Source organism: Chinchilla lanigera, unplaced genomic scaffold (assembly GCF_000276665.1).
Source record: "Chinchilla lanigera isolate Chin_1 unplaced genomic scaffold, ChiLan1.0 scaffold00018, whole genome shotgun sequence".
NCBI classification, from domain to species: domain Eukaryota; kingdom Metazoa; phylum Chordata; class Mammalia; order Rodentia; family Chinchillidae; genus Chinchilla; species Chinchilla lanigera.
The window spans coordinates 21,088,228-21,100,297 of record NW_004955419.1 but is presented as its reverse complement, the minus strand read 5'-3'; the positions used below and the strand labels follow the sequence as shown (position 1 = coordinate 21,100,297).

The window sequence follows — 12,070 nt, the reverse complement described above, 5'->3', positions numbered from 1 at the left end:
TGACAGGGCATAGTAAGGTTATTATGGTGGATGGTTTGAGTGGGAAGGGTCATGGAGTGACCTGAATGGTGTTCTGTGGATATACATGTATAAAAATTCATTAGCTGTGTATGTTTATGATTTTATGCATTTTATTACATCTAAGTTAAACTAACTTTTGAAAGGCGTATTTTAAAAATTACCTTCTAGCCACCATCCCCCATTCTGTTCTGTGCAACCAGGCAATGGCCCCTTCCCACTCACAGAAAACTCGAGGGATGTACAATAAAGAGGATAAAGCAGGACTTGGCAGAGGACATCAAAAATAGTGCACCATATTAAATCAGCGGGGTTAAGCAGACGTCTGAAAGTAGAGGAGGTCTTCTCCCCTCTCTAGGTTCATAGAACTCTAGCATCCAGAATGGAAAACCATTCTCGGGAGTATGTGAATTGGCAAAGGGAGATAGCGCAGCCTGACAATGGCAGGGTGGGGGACGAGGGGTCTCCAAATAAAAGATCCTATCAGGTCGCTCAGTAGTGAAATAATTCAATATCCAAATTTACCATGAATAAAAAACATTTCAATTCATTTTAGAAATCAATTCTTAAATAAGAATTGCCAGATCCTTGAGTCAAATCTTCACTATGAAAGACAAAGATTAAAAAGAAGAAGAAAGCCAGGCGTGGTGGCACATGGCTATAATCCCAGAACTCAAGAGGCTGAGGCAGGAGGATTGCTACAAGTTTAAGGCCAGCCTGGGCTACAAAGTGCGTTCAAGGCCAGCCTGAACTGCAGAGCAAAACCCTGTCTCAAAAAAAAAAAAAAAAACAAAAAACAAAAAGAAGAGGAATATAACAATAATGAAATAACTTAAGAAAACAATTTTAAAAGTTACTAAACCTTTAAAGAGAGATGAAAGAGTCTATGAATACATTTCACAATTTAAAACAGGAAGATTCATAACACAAAAAAAGAAAAGCAGAGGTCTTAAAAATTAAAAATAGAGAAGCCAAGCATGGTAGCACACACCTGTAATCCCAGCACTCTGAAGGCTGAGGCAGGAGAATCACAGGTTCAGACCCGGGCAAACATCTTAGAAAGACCCTGTCTCAAAATAAAAAATAAAAAGGGCTAGGGATGTAGCTCAGTACAAAAGCTTTGAGTTCTATCCCCAGTACTCTCCACACACACACTAAATTAAAAATAGAAAGATATAAAAATATGTGAGGAGAACTGGTAGATGAATTTCAGGAAATCTTTAACAAGATAGAAAAGATACACTTGAAAATCCATTTCAGGGGAACCAATATCAAAACAATAGGCACTAGAGGATGAGGGGGAGGGAGGAAAGAGGGAAAGACAGAGAGACAGAGACAGAGAGACAGACAGAAGAAGGAGCGGGGAGACAAGGGCAGTAAGGAGAGGAGAGGAAATTAGGAGAATAAAATTCAAGAAAAAAGTTCTAAGTAATGAATACAAGTATCTAGGTTGAAAGCAGCCATCAGCTGCCTAGGAATAGGTTAAAATAGACCCATACCAAACCTTGTCAAAACTCCAAGACAAAGAGAAGTTCTTTAAGCTTTCAGAGAAAGAGAGAGAGAGAGAGGGAGGGAAGGAAGGAAGGAGAGACAGGAGGGGGGGAGAGCAGAGAGAGAGAGACAGACAGACAGACAGACAGTCGGCGATATAGCTCAGTGGCACAAGTGCAAGGTCCTGAGTTAGATTCCCAGTATCAAGAAAAAAAAAAGTGTGTGAGAGAGAGGACAGTACTGGTACAGGGAATGTTGTATACAGAAGTATCAAGGATTAGGGTGCCATTAGTTCATTAGTTTTCTCAAAAAATACAAGGGGTTTCTACATAACTACACTAGTCATACAAACATAATAAAGAAAATTGGTAACATTCCTATTTTAAAAAAATAATTATAGTGAACTTCTTTTAACGATAATTGAGTAGGAAACTACTAATTACCCAAAAAGGAGGATGTAATAATAAGAGAATAAGAGGCTGAAGCCATTTAAATTCATTTTTTATTTATCAAGTGTGTCTTGAGTATCTACTTTTTACCAACAGTTTTAAAAGGTGAGGGCATAGTGAAAACAAAGCAGAGACATGATCTTTGCCCTCATAAGGCATGTGGTAGAAATGTTTAAATGATATGCATCTACCTAATTAAACATTACATAGCCACTAAAATATATTGAACAGCAACATAGTATATATTTAAAATAAAATGTGAGGCAAAAAGAAAGCATACTGTCATCAAACATGATAGTGAAGTCCTAACCCTGAAAACAGTGTGCTAGAATGGCAGAATGATGAATGCATTTTTCTTTTTTCAAAAATCTCTGCAATTTTACATTGTGTTTTCAAACAGTCAACGGAAGCGTCAACATTGCCTCTTTAAAACTGTATGCCAAGTATTTTATTTAGAAAATTTGCTGTCATTTATAATATACTTCTATTCTCTGAAATCTGTACATATCTTAGTCCTTTACAGTATGTTCAAAGATTTTCCATGTAAATTCAGGTGCCATCTAGGAAATTCTTGTAAGAAGAAATATTATTTTTCTTTTTCTTAAAATAAAGCATGAAAAATTGCCCGCTTCTGGTGGGGAAAACAGAGTCACATGATTAATTTTTATTACAGGCTCATTCTTTCTCTCCACCCATGCAGAGAAATGAGGGTATCAGAAGGAAGATCCAGAATCAGAGGCTAGAAAAGCCAATTAAACTTTCCCTGCTAATTAGCTCTGTGAGCCTCTAAGCAGGGAGAAGAGACTGCCCGCCTATCACTGAAGCAGAGAAGAGTGCTCTTACTGGCCGTGTAAGAACAGTTGATGCCATAGTTTCCATTAAGGACACTTCATTATTCCCAGCAGATGAAGGAATAATAACACCAGTGACCTTACTGAGGTGCTTTCTGGGGTGACAATGGAAACTCATGTTAGCACTATGTTTGTGTCAAACCTCAGATTTCAAGAATCTCCATGAGTTACTACATAAAAATTCCTTTTGTACTGAAAAGAAATAAAGAAAACTTTTTTTGGACCAGCTACTTAGAGGAAACCCAGGACTTAGGTCTGAGAAAAGTCCCTCAGCTCCCCAGAGATCTGACACCTCAGGAAGCCTGGAAATGAATGTTCTAATCACTCCTTGGGATGAGTCACGTTCTGTTGTGAGGTTTTGCATGTTCAAGTGTGCTAGGAAAGATATAGCATCAAAGTGTCATGTAAGATCAATCAGCTTACACACTTTATTTTCAGGGTAGCGTTTGACTGTTTAAGTATTTTTAAATTTAAAAGGAGAAAAGCTAAATGCAATAAAGTTGCCTGGATGAGATTTGGGGACAGGAAAAGACTTTATAGAAAATTCATGAGTCTAAATAAAGTATGGTGTTCAGTCAATACCATCTACCAATGTTGGCTCATTAGTTGTGACAAATGTACCATAGTAATGTAAGATGTTTGCCATTGGGGAATATAAGTGTGGGGTAGATGTGAACTCTCTGTACTACTTTTGTAACATTTTTGTGACCTAAAACTACTCTAAAATAAAAGTTTATTAAAAACTAAGGAACTTTTATTTCAGTTTCAGATAAATCACAACTTTGGTAAAAGCCTAGTGTCCCAACACATGACAGTAACTAAGCAACAACCAATATCAAATGTCAAATGTCAGTCTAATTATAGCACCTGATATTTTCAGGGGTAGGGAAAAACCACAAATGTCGGAACTTCAAAATATGTAAAATCTTAAAGCACAAAACTAATAGGACAGCAATATTTAAATGAGATATTGTGAAAATTAGGACGCCATTGTAATTTCTTTTGTGAGGAACTGATTTTGTGAAAGCAGTGATTTATTGTAACTGCAGTTTGCAAAATGGATTGAAGTTGGGAAGAGATTTGAGATAAGAGGATCAGCAAAGAGTCAACAATTGTAGTATGAAATTGAAATTCCAAGACTAAAACTCTAAAATGAAATGTATGGCCAGGATTTCAAGCAACACTATTCTTAGCACCACATACAACCTGTCCTGGGTGCCTAACAGACAGAGCCTGTTGTGGAGACCAGCATATCGGGAGATCTTCTCCTGACACAGTGAGGTAGTTGAATGACAGAGCTATTTCAGATCCTCTTTTCCAAGTCCAAGCCCTCCTGGCAACTCATGGTCAGTACTGTCTGGTCACCCGTGCTTATCCTGTGGAGGCCCCATACTTGCTTCTGGTCAAGCTGCTGCATCTGTGCTTTTTTTTATTGATAACCCAAGTTAATAAGTTTAAAAATTATCAAGAAATCATTTCAAATTTACAAAAGCTACATATAGAATACCGTATTATGTAGTATGTTGGAAAGCATTTATTCTTTTTTTATTTTAAAAATAAAAGGAGGAAAACATGAACAGACAGACAACCTTTTACAAAGTAGCAAAAGAACATTACAGACAGTACGGAGTTACAAACAAAGTGGTAGGAAATTAACAATGCTTGTTGTATTACATGTTGATATCTTCAAAGTGGTTTCTCATGAAAACAGAGACATGCAGTACTGATCAATCAAGGACTCATTAACAGTTTCTTCAGCAGAGAAATAGAAGACAGTAGATTAACTATGTTAACTATCCTGTATATACATACATGCAAACTTTCTCCTTCTTTCCCTTCTCTTTTCCCACATCCCAGTTGCCTTTACCCTTGAGTGTTTTCCTATCATTTCGCAATGTCTGTCATACCTCCTAGTTTAAATTAACTCTTGGAAAGCATTTATTCTATCCCATTTTTCCATCTGCATGTTCTCTTTCTCCCTCCTCCCCCTCCTCCTCTTCTTCCTCCTTTTGAATCACTTGGGAATAAGGTCCACGCTCTGTAGTCCTTTACCCTTAAATACTTCACCATATATTTCTTAAGGAAATCCTTTATAGAACCCCAGAATTATTATTTTCATTTACTCAGTCACTGCATGAATTGAACTGAACTGTGCAAACAAAACAGGTCCTGGCTTGACTTGTCCCACTGCCAAATGAATTACAAGAATGAAATTTCAAACTTTCATCTTTAGGCCTTTGAGGGTAGGACAGAGTCAGAGTTTTCAGACAGCTTCAAATTTGGTTCATGTGTTCATCTCAGTTTGGCTGTCATAAAAACCTTTGGTCAAGAAATAATACGGATATCAATAATAACATTCCTTACTATGTGTCAGACACTATTCTAAGCATTTGTATTTACTAATGAATTTAATCCTTACAATAACCTTAAAGGGCTATACCATGATTATCCTCATTTTATACAGAGGGAAATGTTGGCTTAGAAGTTAATATCTTGTCCATAAATACATAGTTGATAAGGGGGATTTGAACTCCGTCTTTCTCAGATACACTTTTTATTTCTCTTCTCTCTCTCTGTACATTTAGCCTTCTTGCATTTCATAATGTTTTCTCTAAAGATTATCCCATGTTACTTGTTTCTCATTATCGATTGCTTCTCACTGCCTCTTGTTCCCCAGGAGAGAAGCACTCATTCTCTTGATGTGTTTATTTTTCAGCTGAGGAAAAGGTGACTGGTCTCATGGGCCCGGAAGAATGGACTCCGAGGAGGCTGTTTACACGTTCTCCCACTCGCCAGCTGTTAAGCGTCTGCAGGCGCAGAGCAGGATCTGGTTACTTCAATGGAAGCATGCGACGAGGTTCCCCAAGCACCAATAGCCACGTGGATTTGCTGCAGTGGGGCTGTCTAATAAATGATTCATCAGAAGTATTTGATAATAATCTGTCCTTGAGCAGTGTCATCAAACTTAATGTTGTTTTCTCTTCTAGACATGCGCAAGTGTAAGAGGTTCCCTCTGCTTCTTGTCTAGTGCCAGCGTTGGCCTGAAGTTTAATCCGCAATTCTCTGCTTTCAGGCTAGACTTGTCCTTTTTGCGCTATTTATAGAGCTGATAAGGGTTAATAACTACTATTTATTGAGGGCTTGTTATTTGAAGCATTATGATGCTGCTCTACATACATTTAATCCTTATAATATCCCTGTAAATTTGTGCATGATATCTCCTGTTTGTCCATGAAGCGATGGAGGCTCAGAGAGGTTGTGTGCTGTGGTAAGATCACACAGCTGCCAGGGATAAGATTCAAATCTAAGTCTAACTCTACAGCCCCTCTGCAATAATACTTTACTCTGCTCCTTATTGCTCCAGAGATAGTATCATCACAGCATCATTCTTGTACAGCATTCCTCTGTAATGTCTTAAGAGTGGGGTGAGGATGGTGGTGTGTGTGCATAGAAGTGTCTTGGAGGGAGGATCAGGGAAACACTAAAGGTTGCTGAAGAATCACGGAATTATTTTCTAAGCAAAATCACACTTCATGTTATGTGGCCTGTGAGTCAAACCCAGCCCCCTCCATCTGTTTTTGTAAATAATGTTTTACGAAAAAAAAATAGCCACACTTAATCCTTTACAAACTGTCCTATGGCTGCATTCTTTCTATGATGGCAGGTTTTGCATAATTGTGACCCAGACCACATGCCCCTTTTAGAAAATGCGTGCTAACCATGATTAAATGATTTTGGAAGAGAGTTGACAGTTTTAAGAACAATGTATTATTTTTTCTATTTGACTCAAAAACTACATAAAGATTAGCAATGCTTACATTCCTGATGGGGAACCTTTCAGAGCTTTCAATGGTAACAGACACCCACTGTGGCATGCGTGTCATAGGTTCGCCACCACAGGCTGAGGTGCTCACTGGTAAGGGTGGTAGTGGTTGGGTGTGTTGGGGGAATTCAGCCAGGGAAAGGAAGGGGCAAGGCGTAGAAGGACCTGTGCATCTGGGTAACCAGGCAACTCCTCACCCCAGACTCCTCCCACTCATGTCATTCCTAGCCTTCCTGCCAAACTGTGTCCTCAAATAGCTCTTTGTTCACAAACATGGAAGTGGCTTCCCACGTACAACATGCTCAACTCCCAGCAACACCTTGGCCTAGAATTCAAAGGTCGTTACAATCTAACCTCTGCCAGTCTCTCTCCTCACCTCCTTTTTAACTTTATTTTCCCACAGGAAATCATGCCAAATTTGAGTTTATATTCTTAAAGCCAATTTATTTGTATTTGATTCACTTTTATGAAAAGTAAATATATATTCTTATAGGTGTTTATCTTAGTTTGTCAGGGCTGTTATAACAAAATATATACTCTAGATTGTATAACTTATAGTCAACAGTAACTTACTTCTCACAGTTCGAGACAGTGGGAAGTCCAAGATCAAGTTGCTGGCGGCAAATTCAATGTCTGGCCAGGAGCTGTTCTTTGCTTGATCGACAGCACCTTCTCAGTGTAATCTCACATGGTAGGAGCTGCAAGGTTGTCCCTCTGAGGCTCTTTGTCCCTATACTTACATGAGGGCTCTGCCTCCATGACCTGGTCACCTCTCAAAGGCCCACTTCCTAATCCCATCACGTTAGAGCTTAGAATTTTCCACAAATGAACTCTGGGGAGCGGGACACAAATATTGAGACCATAGCAGTTGTATCTGGCAACAGGATACCAGGCTTGGCTTTCCAACATGATACCGCTTCACCTAAGCTGAAAAAATTATATGTGCATTATTTACTTTTTTACAGGTGTTATCAATTGAATTTAGCAATGAAGAAGTTTAGCTATTTAAAAAATTATAATATGATAAGCTTTTATCCAAATGGCTCTGTATTTTTCATAAAGATAACCTTTGTGGCTGAAGAATATTCCATTTCCTGTGTGTCCTAAGTTTTCTTTATTTGATTTTAATTTTTATTAGTACATGTTTATAGTACGTAATGATTACATTTGTGGTGGGGAGTTGGTACATATAGATAACTCATTTTAATTAAGTTATCTCCCCCTTTCCCTCCCTAAAGTTTTCATAAAACTTCTCCATTATTTGACCATTGAAGGTTTCCTTCTCCGTTCATTTCTCCATTCATTTCTCCAGCATCTGTCACAGGAAAGTATCTCCCAACCTGTTAGATGTCAGGTATGCCGAGTTCATGTCTCCCAATACCAAAGAGTGGATTCGAGGACAAAGGAGGTTAAAAGTAGGAAAGTTGTATTGAGGGAAAGCTCCTCAGAGATGGGAGGGTCCTGAACGTTGGTTGCTATTGAGGCTTTTTGTCCAAGGATAATTTGTTCAACAAAATCACAACTTAGGTAGCCATGGGTCAAACTACAATCAGCATACAGGTTTACAAACACAGTCACTTCGCTAATAATGACTGCTTAGCCAATAGGGAAGCGAAGCGTGCAGCAAGGGTGTATGGTGAGCATCATTAGCTTTAGCTTATCTATATTGTAACTTCTAATGTAGAAAGAATAAAGAGTTCCTTGAAAGGGACAGGAGTAGGGGTGAGGGTATTGTGGTCACCCGTCTGTCCATCTGATGCACTATCTGGGCTCACTGGACCCGGTGGTGCTAATTGAAGTATAATTTTAAGCTACCATTTATCTCTCGGGAGGCATTCAAGCCTGGCCATCATGTGCCCACCTTGTGGCCTGGATCTCTTCAAATTCACCTCCAGCCACAGTGTCGTTGTGTCTCGCCTTCGGCCCTGACTCTCTTGAAGGCCTGATCCTCTCTGACTGCCTGTTAATTTCTATCAACCTAGCTGTCTACAATATTACTTCCATTCCTTGGAATTGTACTTTCCCTGGTTTCCTGTTTTTTTGCTCAGGCTGTTTCTTGGCTTGGAAAGAATACTGTGCTCCCTTCCTGTCTGTCGTTAGGTCAAGGTGTAGCCTATGGGCTGGAAAGAAATGGGCTACATTATCTAAGCAACGAAGTTTACACCCTTGTCTTACATGCTACCCTTCTGGCGTGTCCTGTGCTCACCTTCTGCACTCCAAATGTTTCTCACGCACAAGTACAGACTGACCTTCAGAAGGAGGAATGGCGTTCAAGCAGCTTATTTTCTCAGAAATCCTGACCAGCTACCATCATAATCTAACAGCAAAGGCACTCCAGTATCAAAGTACTTACCGACACTATTACTTCCAGATGCTGCACCTAGAAGAATGGCTTATTTTGGAAACAAAAATAATAGCCAGCACATATTACATATTTTCTGTGTGTCAGGCATTATTCTGATGACTTTGCATAGTTCAGTCACTTATCGTTCTCACAACACTATTGAGTCGATACTGTTAATGCACTTACTGCAGGTGAGAAAACTGAAGCAAAAAGAGGTTAACAAATTGCCCAAGAACACAAAGCTAGTGAGTGGGCCCTGAATTCAAATAATCTGGCAACGGAGTCTGGGTGCTTAAGCAGTGTGTATAGTTAGATATTATGGCTTAATCTCCCTACTCTCGACCTGGCCTACATTATTTTCGAGCATATACAGAAGGAGAAGGGCTGCTGAGCAACGTTCTTACAAGAAACAGCGAACCTATTCCTCTGTGCCGCAGAGACCTGGCTGCTGGCCAGCGTTTGATCTGGCCAGGGGAAGTTTCCTTTCAGGAGATGGACCGCAGATCACTTTACTTTGTTCATGGTCATTCCCCAAACATGACAAGTCCAGGAGCACATCCAGGTCCAAACCAGACTATGCTGCAAAGGCTCTGCCTTTCACACCTTACTCATCTCAGGGTCCCCAGTGCCTAGGACAAAGCCAGCCAACACACACAGGGAAGATACTGTGAAAACAGTAATGTCACAGGGCCGGGCTTCAGTTACTGACTCTGTCATGCTCTCTCCCCAGGGAGCAGTGGGGTCTCCTGCAGGGGACCACGTGGCAGTGAGGGGAGGGAAAATTCAGAGAGCCTGGCAAAGGTGAATACAAATTCAGCGTCAAGTCAGAAAGGAAATGAATGGTTATTGGCCTGTGATTTACAGAATGAGTTCTGAACTCTTGAAGTTGATGTTAAAGGTATCTCTACCAGGGTACTTTCAGTACTTAAATCTTTCCATGATAGCTCTGCTAAGCAAATCCCCAGCCTCTGCTTGGATTCCTGCAGAGATAGGGATCTTCCTAGCACCCTGTTCTACTTCCCTGTGGCTCTGTTAGAAAATAAGACATTTTTGTTGAGTGGAGTCTTCCTGTAGCTTTCACAGTTGCACTTATTCATCTGTACATTGTAGAGAACACAACACCCTCAGGAGATCTGAAGTCAGTCATTATAAACTCCCTGTGTTCCTTCAGGCTAAATATGCACAAGCGCGGTAATTCTGTCTTTTCTCACTTTCCGGCCCTTCAGCAGTCAGGCTTTTGTCCACTGACTGTTTCCCACTTGGCTGAGAGCTCTTTAAGAATGGAACTGGACCACCCACTTCAGGGCAGACCACCATTAACCAGAAAGGAGACTATCTATAATAAGTGCCAAGTCCAAAATACAGTACTCTCACTTGTAGGGGTTCCAAGGATTTGGGGTGAGTTTGTTTTTTTTAGGCAGAAGAGGACAGGAAACAGAATTAGTTATGTTTCTATGGTTGGGAAGAGATGATATTTTTTCAATGCTTACTGCATGATAGGTACTGTGCCAAACACTGACTGAATTATTTCATTAAATCTACTCAGTGACACTTGTAAGTGCTAGAGTTATAATCCCTATTTCTCATCTAAATAAACTAAGGCTCAGCGATGCCTCTGGGTTTTCTCAAACTGGGTGCTGTATATTAACACCGGGGCCAGATATTAGCAGGGAACAATGGGTAAAGACTGGGACATCACCAACGGGCAGCATCTGGCTAGTGTTATGCTTCAGAAACACCACATATAGCAGTGAAGGGGAGGCAGGGTGAAAATAAACCTGTAAGTCTCCAGATACCCAAAGTGACGATGAGCCATGCAAAGTCGGCACTGAAACATATGATGTGTAGGGGAGAAGGAGTAGTAACAGCTACTACTTGTTAAATGCCTACTAAACCAGGCACTCCAAATACATAGTCTCCTTCAGTCCTCACAACAACCCTAAAAGGGGATTATGATTGCTATGTTAGAGATGAGGAAATTGAGACTTAGCGAGGATAAGTGACACTGACAGCTATATAGCTGATGAGCAGCAGTGTCAGGATTGAATACAGACAGCTTTCTGCTTGTGGAAGACTGCTGGGGACACGGAAGAGAAGGGAATTTCTCTCCCATGAGAAGGGGATGGCAACTCAGGGCTAAGGCAATGCCTTTCCTCAGAAAGGACGGAATACCGAGTTCTGGACGTACACTTCGTCTGACATTAACAGTGCTAACTATGAGGCTACCTTGACTTAAGAGTTTCCTCACAAGAGGTTCATGGAAGCCCAGCAACCTCAACTAGATAACGATCTGATTAGATACGTTATTTCAGAACCTGAAACCTAAGGCTTGAAACACGTTTTATTCCTCTGTAGTTCCTATTTTCCTTTTTTAAACAATTTGCTTTCTCTTGGTCCAGTGGTTCCTATGTGTCTGTCTGCGTCACAGTCAGCTGGGGGACCGGTGACAACAGAGTATTGAATCCTACTCCCCAACCTTCATAATTCAGCAGGTTGGCGATGAGGCCGGAGAATTTGCATTTCTGACACATTAGCAAGTGATAACAATGCAGCTTGTCCAAAGGTCAGTTTAAGAACGAATGCTTTATTTTATTAGTAAAACTACTTTTGAAATTTTCAACTTGACTTGGGTGTGAAAAAAGTACAGAAAAGGTAAAGGACCTGCCTATAGGCCAGAGGTACTGGAAGAAGTTGGGGTGCAGATTTATTGTTCAGTTTGTTGAGTGACTGTGGTACCCGTATCCTCTGGAGAAGAGGGAGATCACAGCCCAAAGGAAGGAGCCAGTCCTGATGGGAAAGAGGGGAAGCAAAGGGTCCAGGATGAGCTGGGCCAGGGGGCTGGACTGGTCGAGGAACCAGAGATCTGGTGGTGAGGGCAGAGATCTGAGCAGGGCAGAAGTCAAATGGGGTAGAGCTGTTGTCAAAAGTAGCAGACTTCGGGCTGAGCCGACGGGAAAGAACTAGAGGAGTTAGAGGCAAGGAGCCAGGAGCGAGCTCCTAGGGTGTGGGTCTGGCGATCACATTTCAGCTGTGACTCACTGTCTTCAAAAAGCCTCTTTCTTCCTCTTGCTGTGGAAGAGGTGGCTGTCAGTCA

The 12,070-nt window shown here is 40.7% G+C and overlaps 1 protein-coding gene across 1 annotated transcript in view; it reads left to right on the top strand.

Moving 5' to 3' along the window:
• Slc44a1 (solute carrier family 44 (choline transporter), member 1) overlaps window positions 1-7,715 on the top strand; it is a 184,712-nt gene extending 176,997 nt beyond the window's left edge. Inside the window, exon 17 of the mRNA XM_005382780.2 lies at window positions 5,526-7,715. Within this exon, the coding sequence (XP_005382837.2) occupies window positions 5,526-5,540 (15 nt within the window). The 3' untranslated portion in view covers window positions 5,541-7,715. The remainder of the gene's footprint in view (window positions 1-5,525) is intronic.
• The last annotated feature ends 4,355 nt before the right edge of the window (window positions 7,716-12,070 follow it).